Genomic DNA, 26188 nt, shown 5'->3' on the forward strand with positions numbered 1-26188 from the left:
TGTTGTTTTCCGCGTTACGAACTTGGTATTCACTGAAATTGAAAAATTAAAAATTTTCAAAAAAGTATCAGGGGAACATGAAAATCGAGGAGGTATTCACGAAGATTCGAAAATTCAAAATTTTTGAAAAGTATCAGGGGAGCATGAAAATCGAGCAGGCATTCACTGAAATTTGAAAATTCGAAAGTTTTGAAAAAGTATCAGAAGAGCATGACAATTGAGGAGGTATTCACTGAAATTGAAAAATTGAAAATTTTCAAAAAAGCATCAGGGGAGCATGAAAATGGAGGAGGTATTCACTGAAATGTTAAAATTCGAAATTTTTGAAGAAGTATCAGGGGAACATGAAAACCGAAGAGGTATTCACCGAAATTCGAAAATTCAAAATTTTTGAAAAAGTATCAGGGGAGCATGGAAATGGAGAAGGTATTCACTGAAATTGGAAAATTCGGAATTTTTGAAAAAGTATCAGGGGAACATGAAAATTGAGGAGGTCTTCACTGAAATTGAAAAATTTTTTAATTTTCAGAAAATAAAATTCACCCAGTTGATTGGTTCCTCTGACAGCAGGACTGCTATAGTGATTATTGTCAGAGGAGTAACCTCGGCCGTAACCCCCACTCTCCGAAATCCCCACTTGTGGCCGTGTTCCCCACCAGTCGAGCCGAACAAAACCGAAGTTACTTCTTTGGTAATATTCAGTATACTGAGGCAGTTATCGAGTCGGCTGACGGGTAGATACCCCACCATTGGGTGCGGCCCCCTCTTTCTCTCGGGGTGAGGTACTATAATGCCGGTGGGGTCACTCAAACCCCCATTGAGCGGCTCAGTTCTGGGGAAGTACCCCACCCCAAGAGAATGAGGGGGCCGCCCCCAATGGTGGGGTGTCTGCCCGTCAGTCGACTCGGTAACTGCCTCAGTAGCACTCCTGCTATCAGAGGGACCCATCAACTGGGTGAATTTTATTTTCTGAAAATTTAAAATTTTTTAATTTCCGTGAATACCTCCTCGATTTTCATGTTCCCCTGATACTTTTTCAAAAACTTCGAATTTTCCAATTTCAGTGAATACCTCCTGAATTGTCATGCTCCCCCCATACTTTTTCAAAAATTTTGAATTTTCAACTTTGCCTGAATACCTCCTCGATTTTCATACTCTCCTGATACTTTTTTGAAAATTTTTAATTTTTCAATTTCAGTGAATACCTCTTCCGTTTTCATGCTCCCCTGATACTTTTTTTGAAAATCTCGAATTTTCACATTTCAGTGAATACCTCCTTGATTTTCATGCTCCCTTGATAATTTTCAAAAATTTTGAATTTTCGAATCTTCGTGAATACCTCCTCGATTTTCATGTTCCCTTGATACTTTTTTGAAAATCTCGAATTTTCACATTTCAGTGAATACCTCCTTGATTTTCATGCTCCCTTGATAATTTTCAAAAATTTTGAATTTTCGAATCTTCGTGAATACCTCCTCGATTTTCATGTTCCCCTGATACTTTTTTGAAAATTTTTAATTTTTCAATTTCAGTGAATACCAATTTCGTAACGCAGAAAATAACATTCACTCTGTCAACTGGTCCCTTTAACAGGGGGACTGCTACTGAGGCAGTTACCGAGTCGGCTGACGGGCAGACATCCCAGTTCTGCGTGTGGCGTCCTCTCTCTCTTGGGGTGAGATACTATAATACTGGTAGGGTCACTCAAACCCACAGAACTGAGCCTCTACTTTAGTCAATCCTCTTTGGACAAGCCCATCTCCCCTCTCTTCGAATAAATTGCAAACCTTGCAAAAAGAGACCGAACACCCAACAGAGACAGAAAACCGTATAAAGAGTGCTTGTCCGGGGGCAAAATCGTGTGGACGGAGGGAGATTAAATCCGTCGCCATTTTGTTTATTTTCCGGACAATTTCAGAGGTGAAATACAAAGCCGATCACCCGGTAATAATCAAATAAAAATAAAAAAAACCCATCGCCATAAACACACGGTAAAAACTAAAAGTGTCAGTGAATCGACTCTGTGCAGAATCACCTCGGGGTCACTTGTCCAAATAAACTGTTAAAAAAACAACCAACAATCCTAAAAAAAAAACCCCAGGCGTGGCACAACCACGGAAAATCCCCCTGATCATCAAAAAACCGCGAAAAACCCTCAGGAATAAATCAATGAAATACCGAACAAAGACTGACCTCGAAGAGACCCAACCGATTACCTCAGATCATCAAAAAACGTGCAAATCGTAAAAATCAAATCAACCAATCGGCAATCCCTCACTCCAAATAACTCCCCTAAACCCCTGAAAAACGAAAAAAAAAGGGGTAGATAAATCGGCGTCATCAGCATCATCAGTCGACCGGTATCTCTCCCAAAGTAAATCACAATTTTCCTCCACCCACACCATAAAAACAACCGGGGGTTGGAAATCCGCTTTCTCAGGATCTCCCCCTCTCGGAGAATCGTCGAAACACAAGGCACGACATTTCTCGTTGGCAATACGGACACATAAACCACACAGAGTGCATAGAAAAGTGCCGTCGAAAGGAGAAAAAGCAAAGAAAAAGACACATCTCCATTTTCCCCCAACTGGTTGATGCTTGATGTTCAAGTAAATAAAAAAAAAACGAGTTGGAGTAGTCATCAAGGTGATATTCATTGGCAGAAGAGAAAAATCGTTTGAAAAACTGGGGGATAAGTGCCTCCAGGCGATTCAGTGCAACATCCAGCGATAAAAACAACAACCAAACGAGAAAACACAGATTGCGGCGCGGGGGGGGACAGGCTAAAATAGCTGAAAACAGTGGATAATTGGTGGTAAATGCTACGGTAATTCAATGAATAATTAGGTACAGAGGGTGAAAATAGTGGTTTTTCCGTTGACGAATTTGGCCTCGAGAACGGGCATAAAACGGCCGCAGAAATTGGGCGAATCGCAAGCAAGTATCAGACGTCGTCGTGCGGTAAAGTAACGTCGCCGACGGTACGCCGCATAAGTACAAGTGATACATTGAACGAGGGTAACGTACCTGACGAACGTATGTCAAATTATAACCGTACAACTGATGAGATTGATCGTTTCTATCTGTCACAACGTGATAACGATACGAGAGTTGGTGACAACGAGAGGATTACATCGCCGTTGTTAACGGCGACCGATACATCGACGAATCATCAGATTAATACAGAAGTAACCTCGACGGCGCGTGTCGTCTGCGAGGTACAGAGCACAGACAAGACGACCATCAACATTGGTGTCGCAATGAACCACGTTAATGAACAGGATAACCTCAAGCAGCTTAATTTAGCGCCTGTACAGGTTAACGAAGTCGAGGAGATGGATACGCAGGAGGGTGAGTCTAGGGGGTGATTATTATTCGGGCATTTTTGAGGTTATTTTATTGGGGACAAAGGAATTTTCGGCAATTCTCTAGGTTCAGGTCAAACTGACATGTTCATTGGTTCTGCCATTTACCACCACAAAATGAGCGGCTGCAGCAAAATGGACTCTTACCTTTCCTCTTTTATTTTTATTCCTTTCTTTTTTGTGGGAATTCTTTGTCGGCTGAATGAATCAATTGATTGAAATGTCCAGTTATTTTTATCCATTGGGAGAGTGAAAATTATTGTCCTCTGGATGTCCAAGCACTCAACATATTGTTGTTTTATTTTTTGTCTCATCAGAGCTGGAGTACTGAAGTTTCTGCAATTTATCAAAGTTTTGAAAAGTCTTTAATGTATTTGATGTACTCAGTGGGATCAATACCCCATTTTCTTTCAAAAAGACAATATGAAGCCCTCGAAGTTAAGTCTGGAGTCATGTCTCTGACTCTTAAATAATAAGTCGATTGTTAATTTGCTTAATCAACTGTTACACGGGTGCAATTAATTAAATCCGGGTTGGAGAACTTCTTGAGGGAATTTATTTTTAATCAGCTCCGATATTTTTCGAATGTTTTTTCCAAGTCTTTGAGTGGGCAATCGACACTGCTCCATTTTCCTTCCTCGTTTACTGTGCTGTCAACGTTTTATCAAGATTAACAGCTGATTTGTGGGGATCTTAAGGTACAAAGTTAATTCACCTCAGTTATAATACCAAAGGTAATTGGTATTGACCTCCAGGTGGAATGAAAGGTGTCAGTAATTACCAAAAATTGTACTCCCTCTGTGCAATGATCAGCTCGATGTTATTTCATCCGAATGGTAAACGAAATAGCGACTCGTTACTTCTTATCGACACATTTATTGCTCTCCTAACCTATCGGAAAATATCGTCATGATTTTCATTCTAGCCATGATTTTCCATTTGCTTTTTTTCCGGGGTGGCGGGATGATTGGACAATTTGGCTTATTGCAATGAATATTTCAGAAGCACCCAATGATGGACGAGGCGATGGCAGGGGTGAATTGCCACCCATAAATGGAGAATTGGAGTTCGAACTTGCTGGCATGAATGAAGATATGCCCGGCTGCGTCAGTCTGGATCACGAGATGAACGAGGGTAATTTTTTTTTCTCGTTTTAACGATGATATTGAGATTATGAACAACTCCCGAACTTTTATACTGTTTGCAAAGGCATCAGGGAAAGTTCTAATAATAGATGGATTCCAGAGTGACGCATTCACTGTGAGAAATACCCAGAATTTTGATTTTTTTAATGCGTTCTTCATCACCTTTTGGAATATGTGAGAATCAAAGTGCATAAATCCTAATTGCTATTGCAGTATTTATTTTATAAAAACCTCATTTACTATTGAAATGTTCGATTGAAGTGATTATGTATTTGGTTTTATCTATTTATTATCATATATTAGGGAAATCGATTTTCACCTGAAGGAAAAAAGGTATCGACTTTAAAAACTACACATTTTTTTTTTGGGAATTTTTGTAAGAAAATCGATAGGTATTCTGAACTAAACGGTTTAGAAGGAATTTGGGGGGATTTAATTGCATTTCCCTTGCAGATGAGGCGAGATCCGAGGCGACATTTCGCTATACCGTTGAGAATGTATCAAAGATGAAGGATTCACAGCTGTCACCACCGTGCTACGTGCGTAATTTACCATGGAAAATAATGGTAATGCCACGATCGAGTCAGACCCAGGAGAGGCAGCCCCAGAGGTCCCTCGGATTTTTCCTTCAGTGTAATGGCGAGAGCGAATCGTCAACGTGGAGTTGTTATGCTGTCGCCGAACTACGTCTTTTATCCTGCAAAGAGGCCCAAGAGCCTTTCAATAGAAGTGAGTGCGGATATATTTCAATAAATCGTCAATTTATTTCAATAAATGGATAACTCGAATTTTCAAGTGCTGACAAATATTGATATCTGAAAAACTAACGATTTTAAGAATTCATCAAATTGATGTTTCGTTTATCTTTTTTAGAAATACAGCATCTGTTTTACAACAAGGAGAATGACTGGGGATTCAGTCATTTCATGCTGTGGCAGGATGTCTTAGACCCGGACAAGGGGTACATCAAAGATGATTCAATAACACTCGAGGTAAATTAATTCTCAAAACAATTCAATCAAAGCCTTCGTGCTCCTTAAAAAATCGACTTATCTCGATTAGACGTGAAGATTTTCACGTAAAAATGAGATTGAGAAAGAGTAGCTTTATCTCGCTGTAGAATTAATCCATCGAATTCAGTACAACAAAGGATCGACTGCAATGTCCTCTGCTTCAGTTGAGAGACAAAAGCATTCATTCTAGAAATGTAACACACTACAGTGTCAACAGTATTTCTCCACAGATATGAATTGGTATCATACCATATGGCTTCAAAATCAATACTCCTCACTTCTTAACATGTATTAAGATAATCCAGTTGGATTAAGCTTTTTAATTTCCCGGTGTGGACAAAATTTTTTCAACATTTTGCAAGATTTCAAGATTTCACAAAAAAAAATAAAGTCAAATTCAATAATTAATTCATGATTGTTAGGAATTATTTGTGAGGAATTAAATGAATTAATGTAGCTTTACAATGATTATTCATTTAATATCTATGTTATTTCATCTGTTTACATTATTTTTTTGGGGGGTATAATATGGAATGTAATAATTCTCCTTCAGGTTCACGTAGCAGCTGATGCGCCACACGGTGTGAGCTGGGACAGCAAAAAACACACAGGTTTTGTGGGTCTGAAGAACCAAGGTGCAACTTGCTACATGAATTCCCTCCTCCAGACTCTCTACTTCACAAATCAACTGCGCAAAGCAGTTTACAAAATGCCAACTGAGAGTGACGACTCAAGCAAGAGTGTTGCCCTAGCACTGCAGAGGGTATTTCACGAGTTGCAATTTTGTGATAAACCAGTTGGTACAAAAAAATTAACCAAGAGCTTTGGATGGGAGACACTTGACTCGTTCATGCAGCACGATGTCCAGGAATTTTTGCGTGTACTCCTTGACAAACTGGAGAGTAAAATGAAGGGGACTTGTGTCGAAGGTACAGTGCCAAAATTATTCGAGGGAAAAATGGCATCGTTCATCAAGTGCAAAAATATCGATTACACGTCGACAAGGGTCGAGACATTCTACGATATCCAGTTGAATATTAAAGGGAAGAAGAATATTTATGAGTCATTCAAGGATTACATCAGTACTGAGATACTTGATGGTGACAACAAGTACGATGCTGGAGAGCATGGTCTTCAGGAGGCTGAGAAGGGAGTTATCTTTCAGTCTTTTCCACCTGTTCTTCATCTTCATCTCATGAGATTTCAGTACGATCCAGTTACAGACTGCTCCGTGAAATTCAATGACAGGTGAGAAATACCTATTTACAAATTCAGTATAACGTATATACTCTGATATATGTATATATATAAAATTGTTGAATAATTTGTTGAAATTGATTGGCTGTTGTGATTCAACCAGTTATTGCTGGAAGTGTGACGATTGATAAAAAATTTTATCTGCAGATTTGAATTTCACGAGAAAATAAGCCTGGGCCCCTATCTACAGGTTGAAGAGTCAACAACTGCTAATTACACCCTGCACGCAGTGCTGGTACACAGTGGAGATAATCATGGAGGGCACTATGTTGTCTTCATCAATCCTGCTGGTGATGGAAAGGTAAATAATTTACATTGGTAATAACAGTAATAGGTACATGAGTGTCAATTGATATAAAAATTATTGTAATTTTGGTACATTCAGTGGTGCAAATTCGATGACGACGTGGTATCAAGGTGTACAAAGCAGGAGGCAATTGAGCACAACTACGGTGGACAGGACGAGGACATGTCAATGGCAGTTAAACACTGCACAAATGCATACATGTTGGTCTACATACGTGACTCAGAGCTACAAAATGTACTCCAAGAGGTGAAAGAAGAGGATATACCTCAAGAGGTCAGAAACGTCCTACAAAGAGAACTATCCGAGGAGATGTACAATCGCGAGCGTGATAAAGACGTTATCGATACTAACAAAGACAATCGTGATAATGAAAACGCGTCGTTGAGGCCGTCCACTCAAACACCACGTAATCCAAATCTCTACATCCACGATTTTTAATTGAATCAACGGTTTATTTTTTGTTCGGAATGTTGAAAATCAAAATTTTTCGACAATTTCAGTCGTTAACTCGTGGTTTTACCTTTGATTTATTTGATAAAATTTATTGCTGAAACTTTATCAATAGATTCGTTTGATTTTCCCCCCAGTAATTGTCTCTCTTAAATTATCTAGACATCTACAGAAGTAATAGTTTTTTTCATTACTTTCTAACTAAAGAGCAAAGCCTCATTTATTTATTATAATTAACAAATTTGACGTGGTCGGTGACGATAATCTATCGTTTAATTAATCATTTTTTCTACAAAATAATGAGAGAAACGTCGAAAAAGTACGTGAAACACTTTTTTAAAATTCAAAATGATGTTTCATCAGTGTTGATAGTGAATTACGAGTATTAACAGATGCTTATCTATTTATTTGTTGTTACATATTAATGAATAGAAGGATAACAGAAAAAAAAAAGAAATTTAAGACGGAAGATTGAGAGTTAACAAAGTGACACAGTATCGTCGAAAGAATAAATAATTTATAATTGCTGTAATCGAGGTTCTTTTTGAATGCTATTACCAACTATTTTATATAAAATAATGGGAGACTAGAGAAAGTTGAGAGACGAGAGGATGGGAAGTTGTGGATAATAAATTGTTAGATATTTAATCAACAACATTAACGTCATTTCTAGAAATCAACTTTCACGCATTCATTTTATTTATTTGATAATGATTAATCCATTATTTTGATTCATCAAATCATCCTTCGATTCACTAATCACGTGGACATAGTTATAACCCTGTGTAATTGTTCATTTTTCAATTTAAAATCGTTAGTTTTGATCTTTTATCAATTCTTGGTGTTTATCGTTGATTTATCGATGGTAGAATTCAGTTCGACGCGGTTTTTACGCCCTGACATTGATATGGATGCTATATCAACGCTTTCAGATACCTCTGGGTTTCATTATGACATCGGAGAATCCTGGAGTGGTGTCTGAATAAGCCTCACGTGAATTACTAGAATTTTATTCATCAGTTTTGGATCAAATTGCACTGACATCATCGTATTATATTTTCTCTCTTCATTGGTGTGATAATTACATGACCCCTTCCTCATTAGTTAGACGAAAATCCAGACTGTTCTTTGGAATAAGGGAGTGAATAGCACTGAGAACAAAATAACTCATCAGAGATTTTGCCGATTCTTCAAATTAAAATTAACTAAAAACATAGCCCTCTTCTTATTCCAACTAATAGCAGAGCTGCATCGCAACGCATCTTATCCAATAATCGATACTTCATGCACCTAATTCCCCATGAATTACGCCTGCTGAATAATTTTCATTTTGTAATCGCATTTAATAATTTTCGATATAAAGTGCTCAATATTACGGCAGATGAACAAAATTAAAATTATTTGAAATGCAGTGATGACTGATGATAAAAAAAAGACTATCCAAATGAATTTTTCAATCGTCAAGAGTGGAAAATTGATAATTTATTGAAAAGACATTGATCATTGGCAAAAGCAATATTGCGAAAAAGCTCGGAGAAAAAAATTCTGTATACAGTTGGATAATTTTAATTTTGTTGGTCTAGCTGGTGGAGAGGCTACAAGAGGAGAAGAGGCTGGAACAAATAAGAAGAAAGGAAAGAAACGAGGCTTACTTGTATATGACTGTGAACGTACTCCTTGAGGATAGCTTTGATGGACACCAGGGAAATGATCTCTATGATCCTGAACACGCGCATTATCGAATGTTTCGGGTTCGCAAACAGGCGACACTCAACGAATTTCTCGAATTACTCAGTGAGAGTTTGGTAAGTTCTGTCAACTCCATTAAACTCAGGTTCCTGGAGTTTTTAAAGATATATTTTAAAAGATATTTCCTTTTACAAAAATTTTCAATTCACTTTTTGATTTAAAAATTAAATTTGATTAACTAAATTCTGTCTATTATTTATTTATTTGTCACGGTATCACTGAATTCTATTCTAGAAATACCCGATGGAGCAGATCAGAGTCTGGCCATTCAGTGCCAGAACGAATCAGACCTGCAGACCCACCCTGATCGAGCCTGAAGCAGAACTCCAGAAGACGATGACAGCCTGCGCTGAGAATCTCAATCCCTGGCACGTTTTCGTTGAGCTTGTACCACCAGATTCTGGACTGACTGCTCTTCCACCCTTCGACAAGGACACCGATGTACTGCTATTCTTCAAACTCTATGATCCAAAGAACAAGAAGATACACTACGCTGGTCACCATTACATGCCAGTGACAGCCAAAGTCCAAGAGCTCATTCCCATTCTCAATGAGAGGGCAGGATTCGCTGCGGATACTGAACTTGCTCTCTATGAAGAGATCAAGCCCAATATGGTCGAGAGAATTGAAAATCTGACGGAACCACTGGAGAAGGTTCTCGAGGAGCTCATGGACGGTGATATCATTGTTTTCCAGAAGGAGGAGAGCGCTAATGAGTTGTACGAGCTACCAACCTGTCGAGATTACTTCAAGGATTTGTTCTACAGGGTAGAAGTGACCTTCTGTGACAAGACCATCCCCAATGATCCAGGATTCACAATGGATCTATCCCTCAGGATGACATACGATCAGATGGCGAAGGCTGTGGCACAGAGAGTTGGCACTGATCCTTATTTATTACAGTTCTTCAAGTGTCAAAATTACAAAGACTTACCAGGTCACCCCCTGAAGTGTACATTCGATGGTACACTTAAGGATCTTCTTACCTACTGTAAGCCAAAGACAAAGAAAATATTCTACCAACAATTGAGTATTCGAGTGAACGAACTAGAGAATAAGAAACAATTTAAATGCATCTGGGTTGGACCATCCTTGAAAGAGGAGAAAGAAATTATTCTCTATCCAAATAAAAATGGCACTGTTGCTACACTTCTCGAGGAGGCGAAGAAACAAGTGGAGTTCCCTGAGAATGGATCCGGTAAATTGAGACTACTCGAGGTTAATGGCAGTAGGCTTATGCCAGGTCCTAAAGAGGATACACCCTTGGAAACTCTCAATACACTCAGCACCAAGACTTACAGGATAGAGGAGGTGCCAAAGGATGAGTTGAGTCTCGCTGAGGACGAGATGCTTGTACCTGTTGCTCATTTCCACAAGGACATTTTCTCAACTTTTGGAATTCCATTCATGTTCAAGATCAAACATGTAAGATTGCCTTTCTGAGATACGTTGACTCGACAGGAAATATCTCCGAAAAGCGGGGAGACAATTTAATTTTTGTTAGAACCTTTTGTGTGGAGCTGATTGAAATCTACAAAAAATGTTGTTACCGAAAACTTATTATTTCTCGTAATTTCGGAGATATCTTAGCAAAACCAATCGCTTTTTACTTTGTTATATCGAATTTATTGATAATTTTCTAATGCGTATTTTTTCTTCTGCATCGTAGGGCGAGCGCTTCACAAAGGTCAAGGACAGGTTATTAAAGAAGCTAGGTGTACCAGAAAAAGAATTCGAAAAGGTGAGCTTGCACCATTGAATTCCGTAGTGAAGTGGTGATGTAGAATGAGTTAACATTACATAAAAAAACTTCACGTCCAAATTTTTCTCATCTTTTCCACCTTTAACATTTGTTTTATGGTAAATTAATGTTTATCAGATAAATTGATTGATTTTATTTATTCATTGAATGTTTTACTCGTTTTACTCGACTTCAATGAAGAATTCAATTAATACCAAGAAATTAAAATTAATGTCTAAATTATTTCTCAATTCTTCTGTTGACTCATTTCGTTTCATCACTTCACTACAGAATTTGTAAGAACTTAATACATTATGAGAGTTCATAAAAACTTTAAAGTTTAAGTTCGCGATCGTGTCAATGGGCAAAGCGCAGTTCATCACCGACGAAACGGATTTCTTCATAAATCTCGCTGATTTCCGAGCCATTCCCAGTCAGAGTAAGTGCCAAAAAATTTTCAAACATTTGTGAAAAATCTGATGGATTAATTATTCAACCTGTATCCCACCAGACGCACCTTTGCAGAGGCCTTGGCTGGGCTTGGACCACGTCAACAAAGCCCCAAAGCGGCCCCGAGTCAACTACCTCGAAAAGGCTATCAAAATATACAATTAAATTCTCACCTAAAACTTAACCCACAAACGATAAAAAAACAAATTAAACAATTAAATGGCCATCAAGTGCATCGAAGAAGGTCAAGACTCTGTAAGAGAACGACACCGTTGTCTCGTGCAGAATGAAATGAACTCCAACACCGAGAATATTTAAAAAAATTAATAAATCCAAATCTAAAAGCGAACTAATCACAACTGAGATTTTTTGCGAGTCCACATGATCGAATTAGGCAGATGACAGGTGCAAAGAGAATGAAATAAAGGAAATAAATAATCGTTAAGCTACGAAACAAGTTTTTAACACTAAATGGCAGCGAAAGGAAAAAAAAAGGAGATTTTTATTTTTCTCTCAACTCGAGGGACGTATTGAGAAAAATTATTTGGCATTGATTTTCTCGAATTAATGTGCTTCAACTAAAATTCGTAACTTTCCTACAGTGAGGGGAAAATGAGTATACAAAAATTCCTAGTATTTTTAAAAAGTAAAGAAACAAAGTAATGAAATATTAACGACGACTTTTGTGACGAAAAGTAAATCAAACCAGGCCATCGCGATTTGATACCTCGTCTCGTTATTCCGGCGTTACTCCAATGTGAAGGATAAATTATATGAAAAATTAAAGTTTACCATAAAATCGTAAAATGAATAAATAAAGAGATAAAACATATGGAGTAAAAAAAACAACTTAATATACAACGTATTATAAATGTGTTATTATCAATCAATCAATTAGATTAGGTGATAATTTAGAGTGGAATTCGTAGAATTAACTTTTAATCGATCTGATGCAGGTGGGTAAAATTGTCAGGTAATTAACTCATCGGAAGGTCAAAAAAGGAGAAGGATGAAGAATCATGTGGAAAAATAAATAATCATGCACAGAGGATTAAGTCCAACGCCGGGTATCGAGTACGACTGAATCATACCTGATGAAATACTCATTTTCATTCGGAAATGATTAGACAAATAATTAAATCAATGATTTAACATTGTAAAAGTCCATTTGTCTGGAAAAATTGTTGCAAATCATCTTTCTCCATCCTATTGAAAATAATAATTACAACCGCACTAAATTTTTTTAATTAACTGCAGAGAATAAACATTTGAGGTCTCAGTTGATTTGTGGAGCATTTGTGACTAGTGGTGTGAGTATTTTAACAAATATTTCCGAATTTGAATGAGTACTAATCTCTCAGCATAATTAACTGAAGAATTACTTTCTGTAATATAATAATGTCACGGCTAGGTATTCAACAATTTCTATGGTTAGATTGCATCGCGTTTTTATCTTATTTTTGTATGATTGATGTACGCATGCATCTTCCTGAAGAGACTTTTTCCATGGATATGTAATTCCAGGGCCTTCACACTAAGCACCAGTCGTCGATTTTTTTTTTATACTCAAATTTCTTAATTTATCTCTGCCTACTCAGAAAATCAATTGAATCAAGTGATTTTTGAGAGGAAAATTGAGGATTCGGGGATCTGGATCTCTCAAATTCCTCAACGAATCACTTCGTTTATCACTTGTTTATAAAAATAATTGTTTATATGAATTTTTTTATCGATCCTCTGTTTATCAATGTATCGACGGCGTTGATTTTTCAATTGTTCTTTTCACTGGAGGGATGAGGAAGAGGTGATAGAACACTGGAAATAGTGACTTTAATGTCTCATTGATGATCAATTTTTTTTAGGGAGAAGAATGGAAAAGTTATATATTTTTTGTTTCTCTTTTTGCAGAAATCGCATAAATTAAATACGCGAATGAAAAAAATTGTTTAAGTTATAACTGTATGATATTAATAATAAAATAGATAACATTCAGCTATTTGCATTCTGTGTTTTCAATCAATCGTTTTTCACTTTTAGAATTCAGAGTGCCCCGCGTTTTCCATCGATTTATAGCTACCACATGCGCAGTACATACTGTGGCAATAAAAATTATTTGATAAATTAAATTGCACTTGACACACGTGTTCCTAGCAACGAGCAAAATGTTTCTGTTCCACTGGATTGATCGAGTGCGTAATTGCAATGAAATTGTAAATAAATTGAGTTGATGAATTGCGTCTGAAACAATTCCCTAAAACTGTATCTCCAGGGTTATCAGGGTTTATCAGGACACCCCAGGTCCAGTCAAAAAAGAAAAAAACTTTCCAGTCTTCCATCGAGCCTAGTCTACTAAACATCAATTTCCAAGGTACGTAATCCCCATAAAGTTACGACACGCGATAAACAAAATAAAATCAACTAAAAAGTGCATTAATTCCGGCACATGTCTGAATACTTGTCAATATTTTTAAAAACTAGAATAAATCGTTGATAACAAGTTCAACACGAGAGCTGAGCTTCGATGACGTTCGTCTGACAGAAAAGTCATTCACGTAATCATGTTTTGATGACCCTCGATGACTCTGACTGGGGGGTACCATCATGTTATCGATAATAATTTTTCCCCTTCCCTCATTGATAATTCTAAAGTTGAAAATCTCCTGAATTAACAAAGTTGTTCTAGTTTAAACAATTTGTTGATTTGTGTAATCGATCAGAGTGAATCTACATTCGATTTCAATTTCGATCCTCAAACGTAAAAATAATTTGTTGATTAATTATCATTTTTTGAATATATAATTGAAGATTGTTGTTATTGTAAATGATTTTATGACGATTAAGCAGACTTAGATCTGGATTATAAAAAAATGAACAGGCGACGATTTTTTTGTTTCGTTGTATTCAGGTCTCAGTGATTTGAGAAAGTCTTCTAACGTTTCAGTCTCAATAAAACACTTCTATTTCTCAGTGAATTCAGTAGCAGCTGTTGAGAAAAGGGGAATTAGTTTAAGGGTAAGTTATTCATGAATATACTAACATAAACATGATAATATTTCAATGAAGATCTAATTTTCTTCAATTATAATGCATTCAGCGAAAAATTTCATTTCGAGAGGAATTCCCTCTTCTAACAGTCAAGACCTGAATTATTCCATAATCACGAAATTTTTATAGATAATATTGATGTTTTAAGGGTATTATAAAATTAATTAAGAGTATCTTGATTTTATCGGACCTTCCATCATTGCCGTATGGCGGCTTTCAATTTTCCATTCATGTTTGTGGAAAAAATGAAGAGCCTTTCTCTTTACTTTTAGATATTGAGAGCAATCCGGAATGTTGTAGATCATGTTCAGATATCACAAGTAGAAATTAAATGCAATGACTTTGTCACTTGTAAAATTATTCCCCTTAAATTGTTGAATTACTTAAGACACAGAAAAAAAAAATCAAAAACCCGGAAATATTCCACCGGAAATGGACAAGATTTTATGACATGTTTTCCTCAGGTAATAATTAACAGGTTATAAACACTGATTTCGATTTTCTTTCGATATATTTTGCAATTAAAAATAATGACAATCTTCCTGACTTTACATACCAAATTACGCGGCCTTTTGAGATGATTTTCAGTGTCAACTTCATGATGGCAGTAAATTGGACGTCCCATGGTGTTCGATCCTCTCGATTGGTGGGAAATATCATTATTAACAGTCTGGAGCCTATAAAAGGGCACCTGCTCCAAGGTCATGTTCCAAAAGCAATTTTAATCTCAAAACACGTGGCTACAACGACTTGTTGGCGATCCAAATCCGTAAGTTTTAATATAAATAATTCAGAGAATAAAAATAAAAATTCACAACTAGATTCTCATTTCATAGAATTTTTATTAGCCATCACAATTCGCTTTTTGGGTTTATTATAAAAAAAAGAAACTTTTAAACTATCCATTTTATTCTCTCTAATTGAATTTGATGATGACAATGAGAAAATCGTTGTGATGAATAATAATACGTGTCCAGTAGACAAATATTGACTTGCAGCCTCCAATTTTTATTCTTATCATTTCGTAAATACTTTGGGTTATCAGTTATAGCCTCAGTGCTTGCCTCACAGAATAATCAGCTAAATAAACTCTTTTAGTCTTCATTAAGTCATCAACAACGAGAGCAACAAGTCGTCAGTATCACTCCAATATATTATCCAGAAAGTCCCAGTTATTTGAATCGATTTAATTTACCCAGTTATATTTAATAACGGTAACAATTTTTCTGGCTTTCCAGAAAATGGCAGGAGTACTACACAAGAATCTCTGGGAGACTGATCCTGAGCTGTTCGATCTCATCAAGAAGGAGAAACAGCGTCAGAACTGTGGATTGGAGATGATAGCGAGTGAAAATTTCACATCTCTAAGTGTTCTCCAGTGCCTGAGCTCTTGTCTCCACAATAAATACAGTGAAGGTCTGCCAGGTGCTAGATATTACGGTGGCAATGAGTACATCGATCAGATTGAGTGGCTGGCCCAGAAGAGAGCTCTAGCTGCCTACAGATTGGATCCAGAGCAATGGGGCTGCAATGTCCAGCCTTATTCTGGTAGTCCAGCAAATCTCGCTGTTTACACTGGACTTATTGAGCCTCATGGAAGAATAATGGGTTTGGATCTTCCCGATGGTGGACATTTGACCCATGGATTCTTCACTCAGAACAAAAAAATCTCGGCGACGTCGATATTCTTCGAGTCGATGCCCTACAAAGTGAACCAAGAGACCGGATTAATCGACTACGACAAGCTAGCAGAAAATGCACGACTCTTCAAGCCGAAAGTTATTATTGCTGGTGTCTCCTGCTACAGCAGATGTCTGGACTACAAACGCTTCCGCGAAATCGCTGATGAGAATAATGCATATCTTTTTGCTGATATGGCACACATCTCAGGATTGGTGGCAGCTGGGATTATCCCCAGTCCCTTTGACCACTGCGACGTCGTCAGCACAACGACCCACAAGACTCTGCGCGGCCCTCGAGCTGGTGTCATCTTCTTCAGGAAGGGTGTCAGAAGTGTCGCCAAGAGCGGTGAAAAAATCATGTACGATCTGGAGAGTAGGATTAATGCTGCTGTGTTCCCAGGACTCCAGGGTGGACCCCACAATCATCAAATTGCTGGGATTGCAACAGCCATGAAGCAAGCACAGACACCAGAATTCATTGACTACCAGAAGCAAATCGTGAAAAATGCCCAGCAATTGTGCAAAGCTCTCACAGCACGTGGATACAAAATCACCACTGGGGGAACTGATGTTCATATGCTTCTCGTCGATCTCAGGAACACTGGCGTCACTGGATCCAAGGCTGAGAGGATCCTCGAGGATATCTCGATTGCTTGCAATAAGAATACCGTTCCTGGTGACAAGAGTGCCTTCAATCCCAGTGGAATTAGACTGGGAATGCCTGCTTTGACGACTAGGGGAATCAAGGAGGAACACGTGGACGATATCGCTGAATTTATTCATAAAGGTCAGTCCATGAATAAATATAATTTTGAAATACTAAAGTGATTTATTAATTGATTAAATTGATGTTACTTCTGCTCCAGGACTGGAATTATCCAAACAAGTGACGGCAAAGTCTGGCCCCAAACTCGTGGACTTCAAGAAAGTCCTTGAAAATGACCCAGAAATCAAATCGAAGGTCAAAGCTCTGCGCGATGAGGTCGAAAATTTTTCTCGGAAGTTTTCACTGCCAGGGTACGATGAATACTGAAAACAGAGACTTTGTACTCACTAAGCAACTACCGTATATCCCTCGAATGATTACAGAGGTTTTTCATTACTCTGATATCATTATCAGCCTTAAGCAACTTTCATTGCATAAAATTAAAGAATTAATACGTAGTATTTCTATTTTGATACAGAAAGTGTATGAAAGCGAAATGAAGATTTTTGTAAAATGAATTCTTTTTTATTGCGCCAAGAGAATTATTACCACCATCCCTCGCTCATCGGTATATTATCGCATTAGTCACAGGAATATTGCGCACGCACAGTACAGTAGATATAAATTCTTGAATATTTTGTCCTTATGTACAAACCCATTAGATTTTTTTATCCTTTCCATTTACAAGTACATCTAAATATGGGGTTTAAAGTACGTATGGAAGTGAAATAAGATAAATTTGCACATGATTGAAGTTCAGAGGAAATTGTCCATTAATTCGTTACACGTGGACAATTTCCATGAACCTTAACAAAATAATTGAAACTAAATTTCAGTTGATTTATAGCAAAAACTGCACACAGATAATTACCAGTACCTTATAATATTTTCAATGGGCCAAGTTTTTAGGAATTCCTCACACATTTTCTTCTTTATCGTATTCCAATTATAAATTTACGTAGATTCATTGATTGAGTACATTGCAACCGACTAAAATGCTCGTGTAATAGAAAAGTTTGAATTTTTTTTTGGCAAAGTTACATTATTTTTAAATAACAATGTTCTCATAATTTTCCCGCACATTGATTTGACGTTTTCAACTCCTCTACCACGAGCCACAATTACCGCCTAAAACTTGTAGTTATTTGTACAATATTTTTTTTTTCACGACATTTTTTTTCACTGAGACAGTCCACATGGCGCTAGTAAAGCTCATTAAAATGAGCACAAGTCACACTTTATCAATTATTAATAGACATTACTTCAAGCATTTCCATTAAACTAGTTTTTCATAATTAATGTATTATCTTCTTCCCATGATCCATCAGAAGGATATCGTACAGTCGAAAACAGAAGAGATTAATAAATAATTAGAAAGATCAATGTCGGTGATTATTCATCGTAACCCCTGGGTAAAATGAGTCTTGAATTTACCTGAAGGCTAAATGAAAGCATTACATATCGAAAAAATTGAAATATGATGGACTAACTGAATCAAATAATAAGGGAGCGACAACTGGTCATTGACGATCAAGGAAGGAATCAATTGGAATGAACCTCCGAAAATTATTGCCAATTCGAAAAGGGAAGATTTACCGATTTTCTATTTTCCCCCAAAACCAGCTCCTCACGAATCAATGGGTGTACTAACCAAGAGTGAAAATTGTCTATGAAAAACAAATAAATGTAAAATAAATTTTTAATATCTGCTCTACTACGTTATGATACAATGCCAGGGGCCTCGATGATCAGTCAAGTTCTTGAGGAGCTTGTGAAGTTGATGCCCCAGGAGTGCTTTGTCTGGATGCTTGCTCCTCCATGTCAGAGTCCTCGTCATCAAGACCAACGAAAAGTGACTGCAAAAGGTTTCCAAATAGGCCCTGACGTTTGGGTCGTGGAGCAGGACCATTGAAAAACAGCTGTGCTATTTTATCCAGATAAATACGATAACTCGGATCTCTGTTGAGACTCAACTGGTACTGTTCGCAGAGTATGAGGAACATACCATGTGAGGGGAGTTGAATAGTCTTCAACAGAAATGACAAGAAATTGAGTAGTGGCAGGAGGTAGGGAGGTCCATTATTTATTTTTGGATGCCTGGAGGTGTACGAGTCCAGGGCTTTTTGTGCTGCAAATTCATTGTGTAGACAAAGGTACTGTAGAACAACTTGGGCTATGAAAAGATCGACTTCATTCGAGTACCCACGTTGCTGATGAAGCTCCACTAGCATTGCTGCACATCCAGCCCCATCGTTGCTGTATATAAAGTGTTGCTTTGCCAGGGTGTAGTTTTTCTCCTGCCAAAATACCTCGGCAATGAGTTTATGGAGATCAGGGTGTCCCCACTTGTAAGTCGTATGTTTCAAACTCCATCTCAGGGCATTATGAAGGAACGTCTCTCTCTCGGGCGTTCCCTGCTTCATAATACTGAATAAATTCGTTATCTTCTCGAAGTATGATTTCGACGTTTCTGTCTCCGATTTATTCAACACATCTATGAACAAAATTCCTAGATCGGCGCCACTCGTATGCTAAAATCCAATCGTCATCGCAATTAATCGGTTATTAATGATAGAGTGTTTAAAATTCAGGGAGAATTTTTAGTTCGGATGTTTTTTTTCAAATTCATCATTCAGGGAAATCGTCAATTGAGTTAATTTCGGATTGATTGAGAAATAGAAAAAAGAGGAAGAGAGAAAAAGAGGGAAAAGTTTCCATAATTTTTTTCATAGATAGAACATGATTCAATTTTGTCAGCAATTAAATAAGACGTCAAGATTTGAAAGCTCCAAGTGTCCCCATGTGATATTTTGTGAATTTTAATAGATAGTCATCCAGATCCAAGTTTTTCCACTGAATTTTCTATCACATCTAGGATCCCATAATCTCTCACTAACCTGATCACGTTGCAACAATAGCATCGCACCATTATAGAGTAATTCAAGTAAATCTGCGTACTTCTTCTGGCCAAGGTACCTGAAGGTTAGAAAAATATAACACATGATTAAAAATGAGAATAGAACCGAAAATGATTATCCGTCATCACTCGTTACCTGAAGTATAGCGACCTGTACATCTGATGTGCCTCATAATAATTGCCAGAGTTGACAGAAGCCTCTAGTTTTCCCAAAACTCTCTGTATACCCTGATTAACTCGGGATGCCATTATTCACATAAATAATACCACTAAAAACTCAAATATGATCTAAATAATAATTGACTAAGGGATGAGCCACGTCTCCGCCTCTACGATGATCAGTCACTAGTGCACGCAGTTGATTTTTTATCGGACAGTGATTCATTAATATTTCAATTATACATAAATACAATTTGACTATTTATTTGATTTCTACTCTTTATTTTTACCACGCGACAATTTATCCAGAAGGAAAATCATTGAGAATGTCAGTGTCGTTTTTACCGACTCATCAGTCGCCTTGGGAAATTCAAGATGGCGTTTGACCGTGATGGGGGGGTTGGAGGGTGGCAATCAGCTGATTTGCATTTTTATTCCTTTGTTTTTATTTCAAGTTGAAATTTTAACATGTCATGATTATAGCAGCGGCTTCCTAATGGACTTTGGAAGCATTTTTGAATGCATCTCGTGGAAGAAGCGAAGATGACTTGATGATTTCCGGAAGGACGTGGAATCCAGGAGGGGATGACGTCGCCGTGTGAGTTATGCAATTCCATGACCCGTTTTAGCCCGGAATATTGATAATCATTCAGTTGGGAGCGGATTTTTGGAGCAATCGGACAAATTTTTAAAGTTTTGGACATCATGAGTCTCATCAGGGCGGATTTGCTGAAGGAGTTTGCGTTCTGGAGTACTCTTTTAGTGATTAAAATCCTGGCGATGGCTCTGCTGACTGCCAGAGTGAGATTTGGAAAAAAGGTGATGATTTTATTGGTTATACCGGTGAATAAGTTACGTGGAAATTTCTTGTCAAGATTTTTTCTTGTAAGATTATTTATTAGAACATTCAACAGATATTTTGTATAATAGAAAAATTAGATCTTTCTGCCAAATTTTTTTCGTAAATATTTTCCATTGAAACTTTTGAGTGATTAGGAGAGATATTTATATGATGATTTTTTCAGGTGTTTGCCAATCCCGAGGACAATTTCGATAAGAAATCAAAAATAACGACAGATGATCCTGACGTTGAGAGAGTGAGGAGAGCCCACAGGAATGATCTGGAGAACATTCTCCCCTGGTTCGTAATGACACCAATTTGGCTCACCACAGGGCCATCCTACTTCTTGGCAATGATTCTCATAAGGACATTCGTCGCTGCTCGATTTGTCCACACCCTCGTCTACGCAATTGTCCCAAGACAGCCCCATCGAGCTGTCGCCTTCTTCGTGGGCTACGGAATAACAATGTACCAGGCAATCTCTACTTTGCTCCATAATCTCTAGTTCCCAACAATTTTCAGCACAAGTGATGTTAATTGTGCCAATTCAAATGAATCTGTCAAGCCTAGTAAATATTTTGTACGATTTTTCGACAGAAGATATTTTTTGTATCTCATATGCTAATAATAAAATGGTAAATTTCAATACATTTCATCATTAATTTTTATTCATTTCCAATAAATAACTTTTCATTCCTCAGATGGAACGAACTTTTTATAAAGTTTTTATTGTATAAAAATGAGATAGATTCGTTGAATTTAATTGATCGCAAATTAAAGAAATGTTAAGGCCCGGATGGACTGTCTGGAAAAGATAATTTACTCCAAAATTGGGACTTCTAATTACTCCGTCAATTCATTGTTTTTTCCGATAATTGTTAGCTAGCGGCCTAGTTGTTGACAACCGCTAGAACGCTAGCTAACAATTATTGAAAAAAACGATTAATTGCCAAAGTAATTAGGAATCCGAATTTCGGAGTAAATGATCTTTTCTAGATAATCCACCCGAGCCTTAAATAATATTTGAAATTCTACGGATATATATCGATGAGATAATTTATTAGACGAGTTATTTATCTGAAAGTTAAAGATTTGGATAGACTCATAGAATACTGAAAAAACTGCCTTTTCATTCGATAACTTAGCACTTAAAAATGATCTTGATCCCACGAAGTCAACCGACCCTGATAAATCCCAAATGTAGATAAATTCCACGAGTTCTGTTCACAATGTTGACGATGAAAGTGAAAAATAAAATGATAAATGCTAGCAGATAAAGAAACTGCTGTATCATTCTGAGAGTTCTCTACCAGTGAGTTATAAACAGGGGAATTGGGGTCATGTTCACCAGTTCCATAGGATGCTGTTGGGAGTAGTTGAGGCCCTCGGGGCCCTTGTCCTGTTGTTCGTAGTTATTCTTTACTGGACGACCGCGAAGCTGAGGTACTGGAAGAACCGGGGAGTACCTGGACCCACTCCTGTGCCCCTCATCGGTAATTTCGGTGGAGTACTTTTTCGAAGGGCGTCCATCGCCGATGCAATGATGGAACTGTATAAAAACTGGAAGGGCCCCTTCTTCGGGGTTTACAACGGCCACTCCCCAGCTCTCGTCATCAAAGACCTGGATTTAGTGAAGAACGTGTTGATCAAGGACTTCAACGTCTTCTCGGGTCGTGGAGTAAAAATTAATGAGGAGATTGATCCACTCGCTGGTCATCTCTTCAACCTGGATGGGCCCAGGTGGAGATCCCTGAGAACTAAGTTGACTCCTGTCTTTACCAGTGGAAAACTCAAGCACATGTTTAATCTGATGCTTGAGTGCGCTGATCATTATGAGAAGTATCTCCTCCAGGAGGGGAGCAAGGGAAATGTCGTGGAGTTCAGAGAAGTAGCTGCTAAATTCACAACTGATGTCATTGGATCTTGCGCTTTTGGTATCAGCATGAATGCCTTGTCCAGGGAAGACAGTGCCTTCAGGGATGCTGGCAGGAGACTCTTCAAGTCCAGCTACTGGACTATTCTCAAGAGAATGCTCAGGGAAGCTGCACCCAAGGTTTTTGAGACACTCAAGGTGAAGGTGATACCCACAGATATCACTGAATTCTTTATATCATCCGTCAAGGAGGCCATGGAGTTCAGGAAGAGGGAGAATGTCATCAGGCATGATTTGGTCGACACTCTAATGGAAATTGAAAAGACCCACGATAATAAGGAGTTTGGTAAATACTTTCCTTCTGTGCTAGTAAAAATATGCAGAAAAAAATTGATTAATTCATTGAACAATCAGAGTAATAATTTTTGTAATTATCAATTGATTTCAGAGTTCACTGAGAGTCTCATGTCAGCGCAGGCATTTGTATTCTTTGTCGCAGGTTTCGAAACCTCATCCACTGCCATTTCCTTTGCTCTTCAGGAACTTGCTCATAATCCTGAAGTTCAAGATAAATTGATAGAAGAAATTTTGGACACTGTGAAAAAATGTAGGGGTGAATTGTCCTACGAAGTAGTAAATCAGATGAAATACCTCGACATGGTTATTCAAGGTTAATTACAATCATAATTAATTAATTACATATCGCGTTCTTGAAAAGATTCTCTGAAAGGTCGACTGGGGTTCTTTAATAGAATTCGTAAGGGGTTTCCGAGGAATTCATTTGAAATTCATAATGGAAATACAGGCTCTTTACCAGTATGATAATTGATAGGATGGATTGAAATTTCTTATCATTGATTCATTATTGTGCAGAGTCACTGAGGAAAGATCCACCTGGCATTACTTTAACTAGAAGCGTCTTCGAACGCTATACTCTACCTGGAACGAGTATTACTCTTGAACCTCGAACTAAAGTCACCATTCCTGTTCATGCCATCCATCATGATGAAGAATATTATCCAAATCCGGAAGTATTCGATCCTGAGAGGTTCTCTGAGGAGAACAAACGCATGAGACATCCAATGGCTTATCTTCCTTTTGGAGATGGGCCGAAAAATTGCATCGGTAATCAATCCCTGACGACAAACTCTTATCATTGATAACACATTGTTTGTTCCAATTACAGGCGCAAGATTTGCATCGTATCAGGTGAAACTGGGTCTGATAAAAGCCCTGAAGAATTTTCGAGTGAGGCCGACGAGTCTCTCACCATTTCCATATGAAATTGACAAAGGAAGTTTTATCCTCGCACCTGCAGGAGGAATTCACCTGAGACTGGAGCCCATCGAAGAAAAATAATTAACGTCAGTAAATAATTGAGCAAAAACCGTCATTTTATGATTTAATTCTCTAGATGATAATCGACGAATCTACAGACAATTAATTGTTTAATTGATGTTCTCTATTGCTGTCAATGACGAAATATTGAATAAATAAGGCGCACTGGATTTCTGGACTTGAATTTCAAACTCTCCGATAAATCCAGCCCTGATCCTGAATTTATAGGAACAATGCATTTAAGGCCCGGATGGACGGTATGGAAAAGATGATTTACTCCAAAATTGGGACTTCTAATTACTCCGTTAATTAATCGTTTTTTCCGATGATTATTAGCTAGCGGCCTCGTTGTTGATAACCGCTAGAACGCTAGCTAACAATTATTGAAAAAAACGATTAATTGCCAAAGTAATTAGGAATCCGAATTTCGGAGTAAATTATCTTTCCTAGATAATCCACCCGAGCCTTAAATCTGCCATGGAATGGAAAAATATGTAAACATTTGCATAAAATGATGTAATGCCATGTGACTAATCACTTAATTACATCGTAATTAAGCGGGATCTTGACAGAAATAATGTCGGGCCTGATTAGGAGAAGGTGGAGACCAAATGATGTATGATCTTTATGGGGTTCATCAGACCCATCAGTCCCCGGGGGTAACGCCGAGTGTTTGTATGATTTTTATTAATTCAGCTCCAGTGTTTTCGATTGCAGGAAATTTATCAATCTAAATTTATAAATTCATAACTAGAAGGGAAGAGGAGCGGAAAGTCCCGTACATCTGCAGAAGAACTCGTGATAGAAGATGAGGGCAGTTGAAATTAATTAATTGAAAGGTGAAACCTAGGTCGCTAATTATAAATCAGGAACGTTTTGGAAAGGGTAGTGACATTTGCAAAAAATCGTTTTTCAAAAATCAGTAGTAGATCTGGAATTCGTATGAAGTCACTTGAAGTTGATTGATTGATTAATTAATTAATTAGGTGAAACCTAGGTCGCTAATTATAAATCAGGAACGTTTTGGAAAGGGTAGTGACATTTGCAAAAAATCGTTTTTCAAAAATCAGCAGTAGATTTGGAATTCGTATGAAGCCACTTGGAGTTGATTGATTGATTAATTAATTAATTAGGTGGAACCTAGGTCGCTAATTATAAATCAGGAACGTTTTGGAAAGGGTAGTGACATTTGCAAAAAATCGTTTTTCAAAAATCAGATTTGGTATCAGTGACTAGCATGAAATATTTAATATTCAATTAAAATTTCCGAAAAATTCGGAAAATTATTTTTCTTTGCATGTCCTTTCCAGTCTGGAATTCCAGAGAATTCTCTACAGATTGTTATTGTCAACATAATTTTGTTAGTCAATAAAATTTGCTCTCAGAGGAAATTTATCGGTTTACCCTCGCATGTTAGTAAAAGAGGTAACTACTGTAATGGATCGTCAGCAGAGAAGATATCACGCAAATTGGGACGTATAGTCACGCATTCGATGGATTGCCCGATTGTTCATCAACCCTTCGCCTTCGAGGCGTCTGCGTAGAATTGAAATTGTAAACAAACGGTTGCTTTGGTTACGGAAATGCAACTACCCTCGACGGTTCCACTGCACACGCGGGTAGTTCCACCAGAAGTTCCTCGACGTCGACGTCAGGATTTCTTCGAGGGTGCGTCGACGTGCCTTCGCCTCTGGAAACCACTCACATGACGTTCAAACATCATGTACAGAATTCTCAGTAAAATTTACGGATTTCGCAATAAAAAATTGTTTTTTATAAAAAAAACTTGAATTTCTCTGAACGATGAAGAAATTCCGTCACACGGGGGAAAAGGGAAGTTAAAAGCCACGAGAACATGTGACATCATCAGGTATTTAATCCCAATGAATCATCTGCTTTAAAAAAAAACATTCAGTGCGATCTTTCTGAAATTTTTTCCAAACAACCGTAAAAAAACTGTGGAAAAATTATTAAGGCTCGGGTGGATTATCTAGAAAAGATAATTTACTCCGAAATTCGGATTCCTAATTACTTTGGCAATTAATCGTCTTTTTAAATAATTGTTAGTTAGCGTTCTAGCGGTTGTCATCAACTAGGCCGCTAGCTAATAATTACCGGAAAAAACGATTAATTGACGGAGTAATTAGAAG

The 26188-nt window shown here is 37.6% G+C and overlaps 5 protein-coding genes across 9 annotated transcripts; 4 read left to right on the forward strand and 1 right to left on the reverse strand.

The window, feature by feature from the left end:
* The first annotated feature begins 1814 nt into the window (after nt 1-1814).
* Usp7 (Ubiquitin-specific protease 7) lies at nt 1815-13469 on the forward strand. Of its 2 annotated transcripts, none has more exons than XM_011306549.1 (12): nt 1815-3351; nt 4368-4499; nt 4964-5239; nt 5384-5502; nt 6077-6771; nt 6928-7081; nt 7166-7360; nt 9121-9342; nt 9521-10711; nt 10956-11027; nt 11373-11466; nt 11539-13469. In XM_011306549.1, the coding sequence occupies exons 1-12, from the start codon at nt 3039-3041 to the stop codon at nt 11640-11642; spliced, it is 3567 nt and encodes a 1188-aa protein (XP_011304851.1). In that variant the 5' UTR covers nt 1815-3038; the 3' UTR covers nt 11643-13469. The 2 variants fall into 2 exon arrangements, with proteins under 2 accessions (XP_011304851.1, XP_011304850.1); XM_011306548.1 differs by having other exon boundaries at nt 1816-3351; nt 11367-11466.
* A 76-nt stretch (nt 13470-13545) lies between these two features.
* Shmt (serine hydroxymethyl transferase) lies at nt 13546-17442 on the forward strand. 4 transcript variants are annotated; one of them, XM_011306552.1, is made up of 5 exons: nt 13546-13845; nt 14446-14489; nt 15111-15291; nt 15761-16991; nt 17071-17428. In XM_011306552.1, the coding sequence occupies exons 3-5, from the start codon at nt 15121-15123 to the stop codon at nt 17235-17237; spliced, it is 1569 nt and encodes a 522-aa protein (XP_011304854.1). In that variant the 5' UTR covers nt 13546-13845; nt 14446-14489; nt 15111-15120; the 3' UTR covers nt 17238-17428. The 4 variants fall into 4 exon arrangements, with proteins under 4 accessions (XP_011304854.1, XP_011304853.1, XP_011304852.1 ...); XM_011306551.1 differs by lacking the exon at nt 13546-13845 and having other exon boundaries at nt 14383-14489; nt 17071-17442; XM_011306550.1 differs by lacking the exon at nt 13546-13845 and having other exon boundaries at nt 15100-15291; nt 17071-17442.
* Nucleotides 17443-17850: 408 nt separating this feature from the next.
* Nucleotides 17851-20401, reverse strand: LOC105267596 (Golgi to ER traffic protein 4 homolog). The gene is made up of 3 exons (XM_011306555.1): nt 19964-20401; nt 19808-19886; nt 17851-19441 (listed from the first exon to the last, which is right to left on the reverse strand). The coding sequence occupies exons 1-3, from the start codon at nt 20074-20076 to the stop codon at nt 18659-18661; spliced, it is 975 nt and encodes a 324-aa protein (XP_011304857.1). The 5' UTR covers nt 20077-20401; the 3' UTR covers nt 17851-18658.
* A 187-nt stretch (nt 20402-20588) lies between these two features.
* Nucleotides 20589-21477, forward strand: Mgstl (Microsomal glutathione S-transferase-like). Its single transcript, XM_011306556.1, has 2 exons — nt 20589-20805; nt 21012-21477. Exons 1-2 carry the CDS (start codon nt 20692-20694, stop codon nt 21330-21332), a joined length of 435 nt encoding a protein of 144 aa, XP_011304858.1. The 5' UTR covers nt 20589-20691; the 3' UTR covers nt 21333-21477.
* Nucleotides 21478-22148: 671 nt separating this feature from the next.
* Nucleotides 22149-24208, forward strand: LOC105267598 (probable cytochrome P450 6a13). Its single transcript, XM_011306557.1, has 4 exons — nt 22149-23046; nt 23149-23370; nt 23574-23825; nt 23887-24208. The coding sequence occupies exons 1-4, from the start codon at nt 22188-22190 to the stop codon at nt 24057-24059; spliced, it is 1506 nt and encodes a 501-aa protein (XP_011304859.1). The 5' UTR covers nt 22149-22187; the 3' UTR covers nt 24060-24208.
* The last annotated feature ends 1980 nt before the right edge of the window (nt 24209-26188 follow it).

This window comes from Fopius arisanus, unplaced genomic scaffold (genome assembly GCF_000806365.1).
Source record: "Fopius arisanus strain USDA-PBARC FA_bdor unplaced genomic scaffold, ASM80636v1 scaffold00048, whole genome shotgun sequence".
Classification (NCBI taxonomy): domain Eukaryota; kingdom Metazoa; phylum Arthropoda; class Insecta; order Hymenoptera; family Braconidae; genus Fopius; species Fopius arisanus.